Source organism: Drosophila yakuba, chromosome 2R, assembly GCF_016746365.2.
Source record: "Drosophila yakuba strain Tai18E2 chromosome 2R, Prin_Dyak_Tai18E2_2.1, whole genome shotgun sequence".
NCBI classification, from domain to species: domain Eukaryota; kingdom Metazoa; phylum Arthropoda; class Insecta; order Diptera; family Drosophilidae; genus Drosophila; species Drosophila yakuba.
The window spans coordinates 8,062,796-8,079,971 of NC_052528.2; the positions used below are offsets into that span (position 1 = coordinate 8,062,796).

Consider the following 17,176-nt stretch of genomic DNA (forward strand, 5'->3'; position numbering starts at 1 on the left):
AGTACTAAAATAGCAACAAGCGGTTGACGAGAAGAAACATTTGTATGAGGTTCTTAACCGCAAAATTATACATGTATACAATTTTTTGATAAGCAACAGATGTCCGTGCATTATCTTTTGTTAAGAAGCAACCCAACAGCTGATGCCTGTTACCAGCTCTCAAAAGTTAATGCTTTACAATTTTTATTTGGCTTAGGAGAAGGCTAGTTTGCTGCTTTTCCCAAGGAAACCAAAGAAAACACTGGAATAAATTATAAATACAATATGCATATTTTATATAGTCGAGATAATACATAATGCAAAACAAATGGTGTACTAACATAAACGCGTATGTTATTCGATACGGATAGAATAATTAATGCTTAAATACCTTGGTGTGTCAGTGAATGCAATTGGCTTAAGTGATAAATTGTTTTTTGGGGTTGTTATTGGGTGTGGGTGTATAATCACATAGTTTTGTATAAATAAATAATTAATGAATTACTTCAAGCTGAAAATGCCACAAAAATAAATGTAACTTTGGTATATTTACACACCGTATACATTAAACTTGTTTCGCTCCTAAAACTAGTTTACATTTTTGCACTAAATAACAGTTATAGGTATTGATCTTGTTGTGTGTTTAATATGTGTATGTGTAGATGGTATTAACCATTTTTTAACATTGCTACACTAGAGTAAATACTATGTTCAAAAAAACACATATTGGTTATTTTTGGAACCACACTAAAAACGGAACGGAGAAAAGCTTCAACGAAATGCCAACATAATTTGAAACACTCAGTCTCAGGTCTCCTTGATGGTCGTACCCCCTTTCCACTTATGAGAACAAATTGTTCCGCCGTTTGAGGGAACCGAACTTCTTCTCCGCCTCGAGTAACATCTTTTCGTTTCTAACCACCTCAAAGGGAATGGTCCTGGATAGACGATCCATTTCTTGATCCGAGGGAAAGTCCTCAAAACTCATGTTGCTGAAGCCGGTTTTTGCAGAATTTTGTATGGTGTTGGATTGGAAATTGCGACCGCCGCCAGCTCCTCGGTTCTCGTCCTGATCCTGCTCGTCGTCGTCATCGTCGTGGGACTGGTACTGCAATCGCTGGTGCTTCTGCTTGCTGCCGGAACTCAGGGAACTGGTGGATCCCAGAGCAGCAGCGCTTACTTTTTTGTACGAGTGTCCCTTAACCTTCTGGGTGAGCTTTCCCGGCAGAACCCTTACAGCCAGATGGGACTTCTCCTTTTTTGGTTTCGCAGGGGTAGGTATACCGTCTGCCACCACATCGGCATCACGCAACACCACGGGCTCCTCCTCGTCGTCCGGTGTGAAATCTGAGCAGCGATCTTGGGAAATTTGCACATACGCATTATCGGCAATTGGCAGCAAAGGACGCAGATGGGTAACAACCGCCGGTATTGGAGTTGGAACGGAAACAGAGGCAGGAACTGGAACTGGAGGAGGTGCCTGAACTGGAGTCACAGCTGATGGTGAGGATTGTGGCTGGTTAATGGAGCTGGAACTGGTGCTCATGCTGGAGAAAGACGGCACATTCACATAGACACTGCTGGTGCCACTCGACTTAACAGTCTGGTTATTATTAAAGTTCATCGGCGGCTCCGGAGTTTTGTTGATAATAATCGAGTGATTTATGGTCACCAGTTGTGGGGCAGACGAAGTGACGGAAACAGACACAGGAACGGAGGCAGGAAGAGCAACAGATACGGAGGCGGGCACTGTGATCACATTGTTATTGTTGTTGTGGCTGGGAAATTGGTGGATCTGGTGGTGCTGTGGGTTCTGTTCGATTGTACGAATTACCTGTGGAAATGGTTCCAAGCCGAACAGGTCGCATTGATTACTTTCCTTCGGCTGCGTCTTCTGTGTGCTTTTCTGGAAGGGATTGAAAATTGGTTCATTGAACTCGTCCAGCTGCACATTTTCCACATGATTTGTTGGCGTGAGCTGCGATGGAAATCTGGCAAAGTTGGTAGAGGGATCATCAACAGCGGCGGTTTTAACTGGTGTAGAAGTCCACATCTCCGGCTCAGACGGCTTGGTCTTAGTTTTGGGCTTACTCTTTCGTTTCAGAGGAATTCCGACTGGTAATTTAAATGGAGCCAGGGCGAACACATCTTCCTCCGATTCCTGCACCTCGGGATTGGTTGGCAGAGCTGGAGCCACAGGCGATTCAGTGCTACTCTTGCTCTCTCCAGAACCATAATCCAATTCATCATCTAGGAGCAATGGACGGTCACCAAACTTGTGCAGGAGATCGCTGGAAGTGGGACTTAGTTCTTCTGACGGAACACTTGGATCGCCAGTGCCAGTCACAAGGGCACGGTCCTTCTTCCTCATTCGCACCTTCACCACCACCCTACTCCGCACATCGTCCTCATGGGTAGTTACACTTTCACATTCTGCATGGTAGGCAGAGCTGCTACAGGTCTTAACTGACTCGCTTATTCCATCCATTTCTGTTGGCAAAGGACGACGTTGCTTGGCTTGTGTCTGTCGAGGATTCTCGTCAAACATATCATCATCCTCTGCCCGCAGGTCACTGGCAGATCCGATGGAATCACCGTCGGACTCCGCCGCCTGGGCAGCTTCTTCAGCTTGTGCAGCTACCGCAGCAGCCATGAGATTTAGTTGTTGGGCCGCTTGATGGGCAGCAGTGGTCGGTTTCTTGGTCTTATCGCGAAGCTTCTTTACAATTGGCAGATGAGCTGTTTTGTCCACCTTGTGATAGGCAACTTGTTGGATTTTATGGATGGTTTCCGGCAAATTGCTAGTCACCATCTGCATTTGCCTAAAGATGCCGCCACCTCCTTCATCGCTGTCCTGTTGAAAGAACTCCGAAGCTTCGGAATCGGAGTCATCTGAAGTTGGCTGATCTTTGCTGCGAAGCTTCTCGTACTTGTTGCGGTCTTCCACAGGGAGCTTAACATAACCAGAGACACCTTCGCCAGCCCCTCCAACACCGCCTGGGATTCCACATTCCGAGTCTGTTTTGAGTTTGCTGATAAGCGAGGTTTTCTCTTCGCTGGAAACCTCCAAAGTGGGCGAGAGCATCCACTTGGATGAGTTGGATGAGGTGGCGGTGTTTGCTCCTCCCGTTACCAAGCCGATAGGCGTGGCCACTCCGCCTCCTGTTCCACCTGATGAAACGCCGATGAATTTCGCTGTGGACGAGAGCGAAGGACTTTTATGCAGTAAGGTAATGAGATTACGGGTTTACGGGTTAGCGGCAGTTTGTTCTACAACTAAGTATGGATGATAAATGTGAGAACACGTGGATGTTATCCCCTGGAATGTAATGTTACTAAGTGATTTATGCTCAACGTGACGTATACGTAATATTTGGTTAGTTGAATGACGAAGGCGACGATAGAAGCTGGAAAAAGTTGTAATGTTGACCCAACAATTGATTTGGAATATTATTTGTTGATTTGGAGGCTCGCACAGTTTAATACGATTTTTGGAAATTTCCCATCAAACATTTTGTTGTTGTTTAATTTGCCAATAACGAATTCTGATTTTTAGAAATTCAAATGTTTATCTGTGCATCAATTACTTATCATAATGGGACCCACAAATTTAGTTAGCTTGATTTACATTTTGTCAATGTTCAGTTTTTGAAACATAATATAGAGTTTATTGCAATTTTGCTTTAGTTTTGGTTTAAATCTTATACAATTATTGTGGCTAAGCTTAAGCTAACGCCCTTTTTTAATTGGTTTGTATAAATATATAGTGATTTATGTATATATAGATATAATCTGTATTTGCTGTTATCTGATAATCTGGTTGTATGTGTCTTGGTTACCTGACTTTTGTTGCTTTCATTGCGCTTATCGGTTGCTCTTTTTGGGTAATTCAGTTACTAAGTATTAGCTCTTTGGTTTAACGCTTAAAGTTTTTTTCTCCCATTCGTTTAAATATTTACAGTATTAACAAGTGTAGTAATTAAAGCTAGTTAAACATTTAAATTGGTGTCGCTGTGAGTAGGGGACAATAGTGATCAATTTGGACAATTTAAAAAGCATTATTTGACTATCTCGAACTTGATGGTATATATATTGTCTTGCGTTGATTGGACTCTAGTAGTGATAAATAACAATTGATTGGATTACTTTTGTTTGTTTGTCTGCTGCCACATCCGCACAGATCGGAGTTTTATGTGAACTTTTTCGAAAGCGGAAATTAAAAACGATAAGAAGGTTAAAATCTTAATAGAGTCAACTGTCGTGTTTAGCGATAAATAGATCTACAGATCCATAATAATAAACTCTTTACCATTAATCTTTAGAATTGCACGTTATACACATGTAGGTATAGTAAGTAATAACTTTGATATGCCAAATTATCTGATTATTGCCAAAAATGTATACGCCAGTTAGAATTGAATTGCTTTACACTCTACGCCAACAACATAAATAAATATTTTTAAAATTTTCTCTTAGCTTAAGTTACAATTACACACAGAGTAGATACATGTACTAATAAGCCAATGAATTGTACAATACAGATAATTGAAATTTGTTCTTTTGATTGGTTAGTTTTTGAACCACAACCGCTAATTTATTACCCTTAATAACTAAATTAACTTTATGCCTAGGTGTAATAATATATTTATATATGTAATTTATTACTTCGGGTTGGTTTTCTAATAGTCTGTATCAAGCACAGTACCAGCACCAAGTATTACTTTGTTAGAAGCGCGTAGATTGATGATTGTTTAATAAATGGAGGAAGGGAAAAGGGTTTATTTATTTTCCCAATAAACAAAAACAAAGTGACGAAAATTTAACAAGTTTACCAGGAAGAAATAAAACTTTTTAGGGTTTTGATTTTTAAAAGCTTGAGATGTGGTATTTTAGACCAAATAGTTGTAAGGAATTACAGCTCATAGTTTAGTGAAGAAATCATATTAATCACCGAATCTACTCATATGACAATAGATAAGACAGTTTGTTTAGATATTTTTGGTGCTTTTTTTTGGTTAGTAGGTGCACGGGGTATTTACAAATTGATTGATTGCACTTAAATAGTATTCGCGGGATCTTCCCCCATCTATATGGCACCCTAAATTTTTTCGATCGAGCAGCGATCGGCTAGTATACGGTTAATTTATAGCTGGAGCTGATCTTATCTTACGGCGGCTGCCGATGTGGTCTGGAAGCGGCTCCTTGGATGGAGGATATCGAGGAGATCGCCTTGGCGGCACTTTGCTGAGTTGAGCATAGCGTTACTAGGAAGTTTTTAGACTACGTCTACGTCTACGTTCAAATCACTTTCACTTTCTGGATTGAGATTGAGAGCGAACAAAAGCGACAATCGGAAAACTAAACGTATTCTGGTATTGCAAAAAGTTAAGGTAGAGTTTCATGCTTTACCTCCGGTTTTGCGCAGCGAGCTCGCCTTCTCACGCAGTCCGGGTGGCAAACTGAATGGCGCCGATCCGAATGGATCCTCGGAGACCTGCGACGGGTGAGGAGATACAGCGGCAGTAATCGGCGGAGGAGGCACTGCCCCTGAAACAGCTGTAACGGGAGCCACAACCGCAGAAGGAATCTGCTCCGTAGGTGTTAGGGTGGAAGTTGTGGATGCCGATTTTGCTGTGATGCCTAATGAAATCAAAGAAACCAATTTTGAGTTAAAACTTTAAAGGTAACTTTGAGTTAGTTAAAAACCCGTCTCTTTCCCAAAACTTACTTCCTTGACTACCTCTTTGTCGAATCTTGTCGAACTCTGCCTCAAAGATGTGATCCTCGGTCATCTGGCTGAAGGGCTGCTCCTCTTCGAACGGATTCCAGGCTTCCACTCGCTTTTCCACTGGTGCTTGTCCTGGTTTCATTAATTCGCTAATAGATACCGCGGATGAGTTCGCCGTTGCAGATGCATATATGCCAGGATTTGAGGCAGCAGTAGCCAAAGTCTGCGGACCGTCTCCCATGGCAGCCAAGTTGTTGTTAAACGGGGCCAGAAACTGACTTGTCTCATTGGCAAAAGTTCTAGAGCGCAACAAAACAAATGAATGATTAAATGATCAGTGAGCGATGGACAAAAAATAATAAGTAAGCAAAGCAAGAAAAGTAAGTAAGAGGGGTTAGGGCTTGAAAGAATCTATTGACTCCGTGGCTCATCGCCCTCGTCCTGGTCACTTCTAACTGTAACTCTTAAGGATCGGGAATACACAGAAAGAGACAAGCAGAGATTGAGTAAAAGAACAAGAGAAGAGCAGAACACAGAACACATACAGATCGTGCAGGACCAACGCATTTTGAAATGTCTAACATCAAGAATAGTCAAATATTTTTGAAACCATATTACAATTTGCAGTCTGAAAGCTATTTTAGTGAAATTGTATTAGTTTAGAGGAAAAGCAACAGTGATTCTGGCCGATTATTTAATTTAAAAGACAACTTTTGTGCTTAAAATAAAACTTAAAATTTGTGAAATCCAAATGTGTATTCTTGATTTTAGATGACCCTTTTTTCGTAAATGCAACTTACTTATTGAAGGCCGAGGTGTCGCTAACGTTTCGTCTATGACCACCGCCTCCGCTGGGCTTGGGAGGCGTTAACATGCTCTTTGTGGGCGTGCCAGCAATTACGTTTGGGTCCTGAGGCACTTCTTCCTTGTTAGGTTCTTCTCCTGCAGGTAAAAATTCGGTTGGAATTACTGCTGCATCTGGCTCATTGAATGGATCTGGATAGCCACTTGACTCGAAGAGATGACTGGCAGTAGGAGCTGCCGAAGTAACAGCTTGAGGAGGTGGAGGAACAGCAGGTGGCATAGCTGGGAAGTTGGCCTGGAATTGCTCGACCACGGGTTGAGGCTGAGGCTGTGGAGAGGTGATATTCTGTCTTGGCGAGGGACTAGGTGGCAAGCCGAGTCCCAAAGGATTTCCTCCATGCACCGAAGAGGAACCCTTGGGACGAGACCGGGGAACTACGCTGGTTCCCGCCTCCACAACTGACACATTCTGAGCCTTCGCCGCCTTGGAGGCTGCTGCACTGATTCTCTTGGCTTCCGACTCAAACGGAGGCACTACTAGTAGATCGAAGTTTGGAATGGGAGTTTTCTGATAGAAAATAAAGAAAGATTATCATACACCAATTTAAGAAATAAAAAACATAGAGCATCACTCACATGGAGATTCTGAACGGGATTATCCTTGCCAGCCAGTCGAAAGGCCACTTCGCAAACTTGCCAAATGTTTGGTCTTTTCTCCATATCGGTTTCCAACATATATTTAATCAGTTGGTGCATGCCCTTCGAGTACTTTGAGGAGTCTGGAATAGAGAACTGTCCATTCTGAATAGCCAACGTGCTCTCTCCAAAGGGCAAGGAAAAGAAGCACAGCTTATAGAGCATGCAACCCAGAGCCCAAATGTCCGCCTTTGTGGTTATGCTCTTTCCTCCGTAAAGGTCGATCATCTCGGGAGCCCGATAAGATAGAGTGGTGTACTTTTGTATCTCTTCCTGCACCGCGGTGACTCCGTGCTGCTGAGGATTTAACGTCTTGGCCGTTGCCGATCCAAAGTCGCAGAGTACGAAGTTGCCCACGTCCGTTTGCAGAATGTTCTCCACTTTGAGATCCCGATGGATGATCGGAGTCTGACAGTAGTGCAATCGAGACACAGCCTCGGCAATATCACAGAAGATGTTGAGAACCTCGGGCTCCGTGAAGCCAACGTGTAATCTGTGGCGGATTTCATTGAATTACATTCGACTTCGAGAATCAAGCGGACTAGATTTTTAGGTTCACTTCGTTTACCTCGCATTCATCATGGCCAGCATGTGATGCTTACAGTAGGGCATCAGGAGCAGCACCTCGCACACCCCGTTTCCGGTGGGCGTGATGCTAGAGTCCACATATCCAATGATGTTTTTGTGCCCGCTCAGGTTGCTCTGGGGGAGTAAAAGTTATTGTTCTATTAGATTAGGTTGGTTTGCCCTGATTTATTTACTCACCGCAATCTGGATCTCCCGCTTTGCTACGTTCAGATCATGCTCATTGTTGACGTACATTCGCTTCAAGGCGTACTTGGTCGCCGAGGAACTGCCTCCGCCGTTGCCCCTGGCCAAAAAGACCATGGCAAAACCACCTGCGTGAGTATTGAAGAGATGGGGTAAGAGAAAAACAGAGCATTAGTGGGATAAGTTGAGTGACTAGACATCCATAACAGCTGTCAGCTGTAAACAACATAGCAAATTTGAATAGGGGGAGGAAATGCGAAAAAGTACAACCCGATGAGTACCCTGTTATTTTATGTTATGTCATAAGGCATACAAGATGTAAAATAGCTGGTTTAAGCCGGAAGTAAATGAACTAATGTGTTTATTAAAGAATGTTTTATAACACGCGTGTTTGTAACAATTCCCGCCCACTTCATTTAAAACATATCTACGTGATAATAATGGAATTTCTTGACTATTACGTTCACTTATATCCCCCCCTTGGTGTTTTAAAAATATAAGGGGTACCTTAATTCGAGCGATAGCAGTTACTGTCTGGCCATGGAACGACTTACACATGTTTTGCCTAACAGGCCATTTGCATGAGGTTTATTTCAGTTTATTGCAAATAGAATTCAAGTAGAATACCCCCACATTTCAGCCCTCTTCACCTGTCGCTTTGCGCCACTTCAAAATGTACGATAAAAAGGCAACGCAATATAAACTAAACTATTGAAGGTCACGTACAGAAATAACAACAATAACATGCGACAATAACAATACTCAGCGGGGGAAGACGGAAGGGTGGAACAATAAAAAAGATGGGGACAGTAGAAACTTGGAAAAAATCATCTATACTGGACACTATACATTTTTGTTAATCCATAAGATAATGCATATACCACTGGTTAAAAGTATAAATAAGTTTTGACGAAGTATATAAAACATTTTCTATAACTGCATACATCATTTTTCCCTGTGTAGACGATAGTCAGAAGTGAATAGCGAACCAGCGAATGTAACCATTTTTGCTCGACTTTGTGAAATTATGGCGTCAAATGTTAATCAATGCTGAAGGTTGCCCAGCCAACAGCAACAAATCAACATTGGCAAAAAGTACAGCAACAACATCCAGTAATAATAGTATGAAAAGCAACAGTAACAATGCACAATTGTAGCGATGCGAGAAAACTCGAGAAGGCAATTTGAATCGCAAACGAGGGTAGAAAAAGTGTCTGAAGGGGCGTCAAATGCAAGCTGGGCGGTAAGCAACAAGGGGCGAGGGGTGAAGGCGGGATGCCGGCGGGAAAGCTTTATTCGTTAACTGTTTGACGCTTAGTCATTTGTAATTGTTGTGCTCAAAAGTTGAATCAAAGAAAGCAGGTAAATATTTAAGGTGATTAAGCACAGTGTTGCTTTGGAGGTACCCAGCATATCAGACAGACTAAAATTGGTTATACACATACACTGTTTTATATTTAATAGTTTCGCAATTTATATTCTAATACTTCATATATCAAGCACATATAAAGAATTTTAAATAAAGGTTCTTTCTAAAGTAAAGTGTAAGTGATCAGTTATTTGTTCCAGCAAGTCACAAAATGGTAAATTTAATGACATAGTTAAATCTTTTTGTTAAATATAATTTATACTAGTTATTAACATTCGCTGCCAAACTCTCCGCCTTACAATTACAGGGTATCTACTTGCCAGCGGCGCCAGCGCATCGCAAAACAAAATTACGAATCGAGTCCGATTGCCAAAAGTATAAAAAGTATAAAACACTACGTAATGGCTAAAGGAAAGGTGGCGAATGAATGGGAAGGCGGTGGGTGAGCAATCGTTAGGTGATCAAATGTAAGTCGGAGAGTGCTGGGGCCAGGCCAACAAGGAGGCACTTGCACTGCAGGATGATGTGGAGCACTCCGCATTTCAAGGACAAGGACACACACAGCACAAACGATTTCCTTAGGGGTGAACTTTGGCATTTAGCTCGGCGAAAGGTGAAAAACGGAAGACTAGGAGACAGTCGGCTGATGAGTGTTGGTCTTGCCGCTTCATTGGCAAAATTAACATAATTGATTCAATTGATTTGTGGCCATGTGTAGTGGCTACGGGAATTCAATGGGTATTCCATGGAAAAACCAACCAGAACCGTAACTGTATTTTTACAGTCGGGTTTCTCTAACGCGGACACAATTGTCACAATAGAAAGGCTGGGGCTTCTGGTTTTGGCAAAAATAAACCTCTTAAAGATTTACACAAATTTAGCCACAATATCTGCAACCCATTAGAGAGCCGAGTTATGGATTCAGTTCCGTGCCAAGGGCCACAATTTTACTGCAAAATGGAATGAAACTATAAGTTGCAGTTAGACTTCAGCACGGGAACGTGCTATAACATCAAAATTAGGTATTTATAATTGATGAAATAATTTAAAATGCTTTAAAGTTTTGTTAGGAGGTAATATATCCAGGTCGGAGTGTAGTTGTCATGACTTTATGGCACTTATACAGAAATGTTCGAGAGAAAAACGAGAAAATAGGTTTGGAAAACAAGTGTTTGGACCGTATGTATAATCGGAAATGCGACAAGTGGCGCCCCCAATTATTGTGGATACGCAGCTGATTTTTATGCTTTCTAGCGGTTTAAGTACGCCCCACATTTGTAAATTCTCGCGCTAAAGGGGTTTATCTAATCTCTGACGAGGGGCGAGACCAAAAGCGGTCTGCAGGCTACTGCCCACCTGTAAATCAGCCAGGTGATAAGCATAATCGCGAGCGACGTGTTGTAGATAGGGGAATGGGGGAACAGATATAAAGTGGTATATATAGTCATGTACCTTCTGCCAGGACATCCTCCACGGTGACCGTGACGCGTCCTACTGTAAAGACCTTGCCCACGAAGCTGTTCTTCTCGTTCGAGGACGACGAGCTGCTGCTGTTGGGCGGATTCTCCAGTCGCGAGTTCTCATTGCGCTCGAACTTGGACAGGATTTTCTTCATTTTCTCCCGATTTTCACCAGAAAATGTTTACTGCCCCAGCAGCACAACACACACTCGCGAGCACACACGCACACTAGCTCACACGGTCTTAATTGCCTGCGCGTAGGTGTTTTTGGCAATTTTTAATTTTGCGGGGGCGGCTGTCGGTGGGCGGGGCCTCGGTGCCGCTGGTTAATTATTCCACTTTCGAGTCGTATCGGCTAGCTGAATAAAGCTATTCTGCGCACTTTGTTTTTTTGCAGGCACACACACAATGCAGTGGAAAAAGAAAGTTGTTCGATTTTCCTGCTGCTCTCAAGTTGTTCGTGGGCCAGTGTGACCAAAGCGCTTCGCTGTAGTCAGATGTGCAGTCCGCCGTTAGTGCAGCCGTCTATCGATATAGAGATAAATTTGGTTGCAATTTCGAAATTCCAAATAATAATAATAACAGTAATAATTATAAATTAAAAGGTAAAGTTTTATGGTTAAGCTATAAGTACATAAAAACACATTTTTGTATTATGTTCAAATATAAACAAATAACTTTTTATTATTGCTACATTTGCATTCAAATATCGCGCTGATTAAATGAGCTATACTGTCAACACTATGTTACTCTTATCTGTAAATTATCGATTGCACTGATGCCATTGTAAACAATCATCTTTAGCAAATGGTCGCCACATTCGCCAAATTGTAGTTTGCTGTGATAACAATGATAAATACGGCCAAGTACTTTGCTATTTTAGAGAGTTTGAAGTTTACTAAGGCTCTTGGTAATTTACATTACTTTATTTAATAATTTTAGTTATTTTAATACTTATATTACGACAGCAAATACAGCTAATAACTCAGGGACTCCCGACGCCTTGGAATTCAACCTGCGAATTTTGGAAAAATTTGCTAAACTCGAGATTGGTCAGCAATTGCATGAGTTATGCCAGGAATACCAGTTAACGGACATTCAGGAATCCAGTATAGATCCCGAAGCGGAACCTACTATATCCTATATAGTGAGACTGCAACATGTGCTACATTCGATCACGAGAAACATTAATTTTCACAGCGACGCTAAGGAGGATCTTATTTCGGTGGCGCACCTGAAACTATGTATCCAGGCTTCCCAAGAACTATCATATTACTCGCTTCGATGCCAGTTACATGAGGATTTCTACAAATCGCCCATATTTCGTGAGGCCCGGGAGAAAGTTAAGGCAAATTCTTCATTGCTGCTTCTAAGCATTCATTTCTATATAAAACTACTGCCTATTCGACAATACCACATAGCCAACTCAATGGAGCTGGTGCAAAGGGATCTTCTGGCGGCAATTGTAAGTCTGCGTGTGCAGCATGACTTTCCACAGCTGGATAAGGCTATAGCCTACCTCTGGCAATATGAATCGAAAGCAGATTTTTTTCGCCACATTCTGCTCCTCAAAGCCACACCTCTCTGCGCACCTCTTGCCCAATTATTGCATCGTCAACTCCTAGGAAAGCTTAACTTACCCCAAGGATTCGCTAGTCTTGTTGAGGCACTTCATCAAACTCCCAATGTGAGTTCTACCAGAAATGCGGAAATTGTTGCTAGCATTGTGGCCAGGAAAGGATTTTCTCAGTTAGCACAAGAAAAGATGATTCTTCAGGTGTTGGATTATTGTAAAATCTATCTCCAAAATGAAGACAAAATGTGCGCTGGGGTTCTATCGCTCAGAAGGCTGTACGATTTAAGTGATATAAATCGAAAGCAGATAGAAGAAATATTATCTAAGCACTGGAAACCCATTTGTAACCCTGAAGATATTATTAATGGTCTAATCTTAATGGAACACCAGGAACTGTGCAATCACATCCTCTTATGGCACCAAATCTTCTGTTTTTCAACCGTGGCCTGCTTGCCTAGTAGTCTACTTATTCCTTACCTTCCTCTGCTCCTTCAACTATACGATAGCCTACCACTGGAGTTGCCGGGCTCATCGCAGCTTTCTGCCATTATATTGCGTTGTCTGGACAATAGAGAGACGGAAAAAGAATTACCTGCGATACTACAAAAGCTGTTTAAATGGGAAATTGAAAAGGAACATCCTTGGAAGAGTTTAAATCCTCGCATTATAATCCTGCCTTCCATAAACGCAAATCAAGTTCAGGTTAAAGTAGCTCACAAAGATCATAAAGTAGTTCACGACATAGGCAGGATATTGCCCGGTCTACTCACATCCAGCTCTCATCATTCCCTAACTTGCAAAGTTTTTCTTACTCTTCTGGGCTTCATAGGTAAACAGTTAAATGATAAATCTTCAGCCAGCGTAGATTTCATTTCATCAGAAGCAGAGCTCAACGACTTTTTGCACTCCAAATATCAACTCAAACTAGATTTGCTCATTGCTTTAAACCAGATGGTAGCCCATCAACCATTAAGAGCTCAGCTATCTCAGCATACTAAGAAGCTTCTACATATACTAAACGACTTGCTTGTGCACCGATGTAGAGAGCAAGATACCACGGATCAGATCCTTCTTCTGGTTCTGAACCTCTTGCAGGAAATTCTTGAAGACAGTGAGAAAATTCAACTTTCAAAAGACTGTAAAGAACTGAAAGAGCAACTGAACCAGTTGAGTACTCAATCTTCCAACCCTCTAATTCACCAGTCTGCACAATCTTTGCTTGCAATAATTCACGGAGCATGGCAACCAAGTGAGGTTGTTAAAATACAACCTTTTCAAAAAGCTCGGTCCCTGATAGAAGAAAAACAATCCCACATGCAAGTGTATGGCATTCAGATGATGATCGATTTGCTCAAAAAAAGAGATCCCGCAACATTAGCGCAGGGTCAACTTATCATAGCTTTAACCCTGACCACTCTTAAGGAAAAGGAATCTTATACCTTTCTGAATTGTGTTCGGCTCTTTGTGTCGCTTGTTCATGTTATGGAGTCCGATGTTCTGGACAAATTGAGTGATGAGTACCTATCAGAGACGGATCAGTTAGATTACCGCCTTGTAGTGGGTGAAGCTATTCTGAAAGTCGCTCAGGAGTTAGGTATGCTATGTTCTACACACCTATGAACTATTCCTAAACTTGTATACTTATCCCATTCAGGTCCTCTTTGCTATCGATACAAGACTGTTCTTCTCAACTGCTTCATGCACGGCTCCCGGTCTCCTGTTCACGAATTTCGGATGTCAGCCTTTTCCAATCTTTCCCAGTTTTGTCGCCTGTTGGCCTTTCAGGTACAGAACTTCTTCCACGAGCTACTCCAACTTGTTAATATTGAATTAACTACCGGAGGCTATGTTCCCGCTAAGCGAGCAGCTGTTTTGGTCTTAGCTGAACTATTGAATGGTATGGAGAATCTTCTGGATTACCAAGAAGTGTTACTACCCATTTATCGACTCCTAAAAGCGATTGAAGCGGAGGAATCCTGTGATCCTCAAATGCGTCAGCATGCGGCAAACGGTCTAAAAATTTTAAACGAAAAGTGCACAAAACTGATACAATCTGCCTTGGGGGAGCAATCTATACAAAAAGAGATTAAAGTATTGGGCATCAAGGACAGTGCTTCAGCTCAGAGAAAAAACCGTCACATACTGGAACTGAATTAAACGCTATCTTAAAAACCTAAAAAATGGTTTATTATTGTTTTACACAATAGATCAACATTATAGTTTCGAATAGCAAATGCAAAAGTGGCGAATGATTACAGACATTTCCGACAAAGTTTTTAACTTTGCTTATATTGTTTGGGATATTGACATCACTTGCCGATAGAGAACTCGGTCTCGATCTTGTCTGCGATCATCTTGGCAATGGCCAAGCTGCTAGTCGCGCCAGGTGATGGGGCGTTTCTGCAGTGGAGCACTCGCTTGGCTAGCGCTCCCGTTCCTTCTCCGCGATCGAAAACAAAATCGTCCACGAGATTGCCATCCAGATCCATTGCTTGGGCACGAACTCCAGCGGGACCACGCTGGATATCGTACTCCGTGATGTCCGGGATGTACTTCTGCAACGCCTTAATCTGCAGGTTAATGAACCACGATTTGGACATCTCACTAAGTCCGAAACCGATGTACTTGCTGGCCATCTTTACAAAGCCCGGATAGCGTAGGGCGTCAAAAAGCTCGACAAGATTAATGTCACCCCAGCTGAAAGAAGAAAGGGTCAGTAGAATTAAAATACGAACTCTGAGAATACTTACGTGTAACCTTCGCGTTTGAGAGCCAAAACGGCATTTGGTCCCAGCCAGATAGATCCGTCCATTCGCGGCGTAAAGTGAACTCCCAGGAAGGGAAAACGTGGATCCGGCACCGGATAAATATTACCCTTGACCATATGCTGTTTTTCCTTGGTCAACAGCAGGTACTCTCCACGGAAAGGCACTATGCGGGGATCTCTGGGGCATCCAGTCTTCTCAGCCAGCAGGTCGGACTGCAAACCGCCGCAGGTTAACACGTTCTTGGTACGAACCGTTTGACCCGACTTAGCGCCATGGATGGTCACTGGGTAATCGGTGCCCTCCTTGGTCTCGCTAAATTTGCTGACATTAAAATCCAGGTAGATATCACCACCGCACTGTTTAAAGTCCTGACCATAATGCTGGGTAACCAATCCCCAGTCAACGATACCAGTGTGCGGACTGTGAAGAGCCTTCAGTCCCTGGCAGTAGGGTTCGATTTCCTGGATCTCGCTGCCTTCGATCATTCGCAGATCCGGCACGTTGTTGGCAATACCACGCTTCTCCAGGTCCTGGAGCAGCTTCACCTCTTTTTCATCCGTAGCCACAATTAGTTTCCCGGTTTTCTTGTATGGGATCTTGTGTTCATCCAGATAAGCGTAGGCCAAATGCATGCCCTCCACGCAAAGGCGGGCTTTCAGGGTTCCAGGCTTATAGTAAATTCCAGCATGAATCACGCCGGAGTTGTGGCCACTCTGGTGCTTGGCCAGTTTGGACTCCTTCTCCAGGACAGCCACTTTGAGGGATGGGTGGCGCAGAAGAATCTCTCGGGCAGATGCGGCGCCCACGATGCCACCCCCAACGACAACCAGATCATAATCTCTGAGGGAATATAAACAAATTATCACTTTATATTTGAATTTGCGGTAACACGTTTTACAAGTTCTTAGGAAGAAGTTTGTATATCCAATCCTAGGAAGTGTATATATTCTTGATTAGGATAACTAACCGATCTCGCCACGTCCGCCTGTCCGTCCAACTTTCTGTCCGTGTGAACTATAAAGGCTAGAAAGTGGGATTAAGTGTGCAGATTCCCGGTATGCCTTCTGTATTATATTATGGGACTTGTGTGGGAGTTATTGATATGCAATAAATCATATAAAAGAAATTCTAAATAACTACGCTTTGGTTATACAATGGGAAACTTAACATGTTTTAGAACAAAATAGAAGGTACACCAACCAGAGAGTTTGGAAACAGTGAAGAAGTACCTTAGGACCGTAACACCCCGACAATTGGACATTTTATCTTAACCTCAAGAGACTTACCCGCTGCTCGACGAGCTGTGCTGCGATCTTTTGTGGGTCGCCGTGCACTCGTGGGGCGTGGCTACGCCTACGTTAAGTAGGCCCCGCCGAAATCCCTGTACCAGCAGTCGCACCTGAGCCATATCTCTTTGTTTTCTCCTCTCACCACCCGCGCACGCACGTAGAATTTAGATTTTTCGCCAACCCGAAAAGAAAGACCTTGCTTGACCTTGTCTTCTCCGCAAACTTGTGCGTACAGCCGCTATCGAGGGAATCGAAAGACTGACTGAAGCCCGTGGAAGTTTTCCGTGCGGCGAGAGAAAATAAATATGCTCACGGGCCGAGCATCTGGGCGGTTTTTGGGGCCGCGGGGCTTTCATAAACGCGCTAATTGATAAGTGTGACGGATTAACGGTGAAAGGGGATGGTTGGGGGAGGACGTGTGCGTCAGCTGTTCGGTTTGTTGATAAGCATAAGTGTGCCCAGCTGATATTTGCGAATTTTCTAATATTTAACAGTACCATTATTTGAACGGGCTCGTAAATAGATCAGAACTAATGCGTATTGTTAAATTGCTAATTACTTGAATGAAGTAATAATGCTATGAAGTAATTTAAAAAAAAACAACAAGCAAAATAGTTTTAACCCTGAATTCGAAACGGGATCCCATTACATTTAATATTAAATTTTTTTGAACAAAAAATTAAAATTTTGGTTTTAAATTTCGATATTGACAAATACCGCTACCAGCAGTTTGTGA

General features: G+C 42.6%; 3 protein-coding genes across 9 annotated transcripts; 1 reads left to right on the forward strand and 2 right to left on the reverse strand.

Moving 5' to 3' along the window:
• Positions 1 to 251: 251 nt before the first annotated feature.
• LOC6529638 (AP2-associated protein kinase 1) lies at positions 252 to 11,290 on the reverse strand. Of its 5 annotated transcripts, XM_015196596.3 has the most exons (9): positions 10,800 to 11,290; positions 7,973 to 8,106; positions 7,776 to 7,909; positions 7,148 to 7,700; positions 6,716 to 7,079; positions 6,508 to 6,649; positions 5,708 to 6,006; positions 5,389 to 5,619; positions 252 to 3,174 (listed from the first exon to the last, which is right to left on the reverse strand). In XM_015196596.3, the coding sequence occupies exons 1-9, from the start codon at positions 10,960 to 10,962 to the stop codon at positions 821 to 823; spliced, it is 4,374 nt and encodes a 1,457-aa protein (XP_015052082.1). In that variant the 5' UTR covers positions 10,963 to 11,290; the 3' UTR covers positions 252 to 820. The 5 variants fall into 5 exon arrangements, with proteins under 5 accessions (XP_015052082.1, XP_002090632.1, XP_039228843.1 ...); XM_002090596.4 differs by having other exon boundaries at positions 6,508 to 7,079; XM_039372909.2 differs by lacking the exon at positions 252 to 3,174 and adding an exon at positions 3,603 to 5,295 and having other exon boundaries at positions 6,508 to 7,079; positions 10,800 to 11,289.
• A 285-nt stretch (positions 11,291 to 11,575) lies between these two features.
• LOC6529639 (transport and Golgi organization protein 6) lies at positions 11,576 to 14,564 on the forward strand. 3 transcript variants are annotated; one of them, XM_039372912.2, is made up of 3 exons: positions 11,576 to 11,717; positions 11,776 to 11,954; positions 12,008 to 12,205. In XM_039372912.2, the coding sequence occupies exons 1-3, from the start codon at positions 11,657 to 11,659 to the stop codon at positions 12,014 to 12,016; spliced, it is 249 nt and encodes an 82-aa protein (XP_039228846.1). In that variant the 5' UTR covers positions 11,576 to 11,656; the 3' UTR covers positions 12,017 to 12,205. The 3 variants fall into 3 exon arrangements, with proteins under 3 accessions (XP_039228846.1, XP_015052395.1, XP_039228845.1); XM_015196909.2 differs by adding an exon at positions 14,038 to 14,564 and having other exon boundaries at positions 11,577 to 11,717; positions 11,776 to 13,977; XM_039372911.1 differs by lacking the exon at positions 11,576 to 11,717 and adding an exon at positions 14,038 to 14,564 and having other exon boundaries at positions 11,816 to 11,954; positions 12,008 to 13,977.
• LOC6529640 (L-2-hydroxyglutarate dehydrogenase, mitochondrial) lies at positions 14,549 to 16,829 on the reverse strand. The gene is made up of 3 exons (XM_002090598.3): positions 16,438 to 16,829; positions 15,134 to 15,991; positions 14,549 to 15,080 (listed from the first exon to the last, which is right to left on the reverse strand). The coding sequence occupies exons 1-3, from the start codon at positions 16,557 to 16,559 to the stop codon at positions 14,693 to 14,695; spliced, it is 1,368 nt and encodes a 455-aa protein (XP_002090634.1). The 5' UTR covers positions 16,560 to 16,829; the 3' UTR covers positions 14,549 to 14,692.
• Between the last annotated feature and the right edge of the window lie 347 nt (positions 16,830 to 17,176).

Coding starts and splice junctions, on each gene's coding strand:
- LOC6529639 (XM_015196909.2), top strand. CDS start 11,657: ATGATAAATACGGCCAAGTACTTTGCTATTTTAGAGAGTTTGAAGTTT. Junction 11,718..11,775: donor GAAGTTTACTAAGGCTCTTG/GTAATTTACATT, acceptor ATATTACGACAG/CAAATACAGCTAATAACTCA. Junction 13,978..14,037: donor GAAAGTCGCTCAGGAGTTAG/GTATGCTATGTT, acceptor TATCCCATTCAG/GTCCTCTTTGCTATCGATAC.
- LOC6529638 (XM_002090596.4), bottom strand. CDS start 10,962: ATGAAGAAAATCCTGTCCAAGTTCGAGCGCAATGAGAACTCGCGACTG. Junction 8,107..10,799: donor GGAGGATGTCCTGGCAGAAG/GTACATGACTAT, acceptor ATACTCACGCAG/GTGGTTTTGCCATGGTCTTT. Junction 7,910..7,972: donor AGCGGGAGATCCAGATTGCG/GTGAGTAAATAA, acceptor TTACTCCCCCAG/AGCAACCTGAGCGGGCACAA.
- LOC6529640 (XM_002090598.3), bottom strand. CDS start 16,559: ATGGCTCAGGTGCGACTGCTGGTACAGGGATTTCGGCGGGGCCTACTT. Junction 15,992..16,437: donor CACAGCTCGTCGAGCAGCGG/GTAAGTCTCTTG, acceptor ATATTCCCTCAG/AGATTATGATCTGGTTGTCG. Junction 15,081..15,133: donor CTCAAACGCGAAGGTTACAC/GTAAGTATTCTC, acceptor TTCTTCTTTCAG/CTGGGGTGACATTAATCTTG.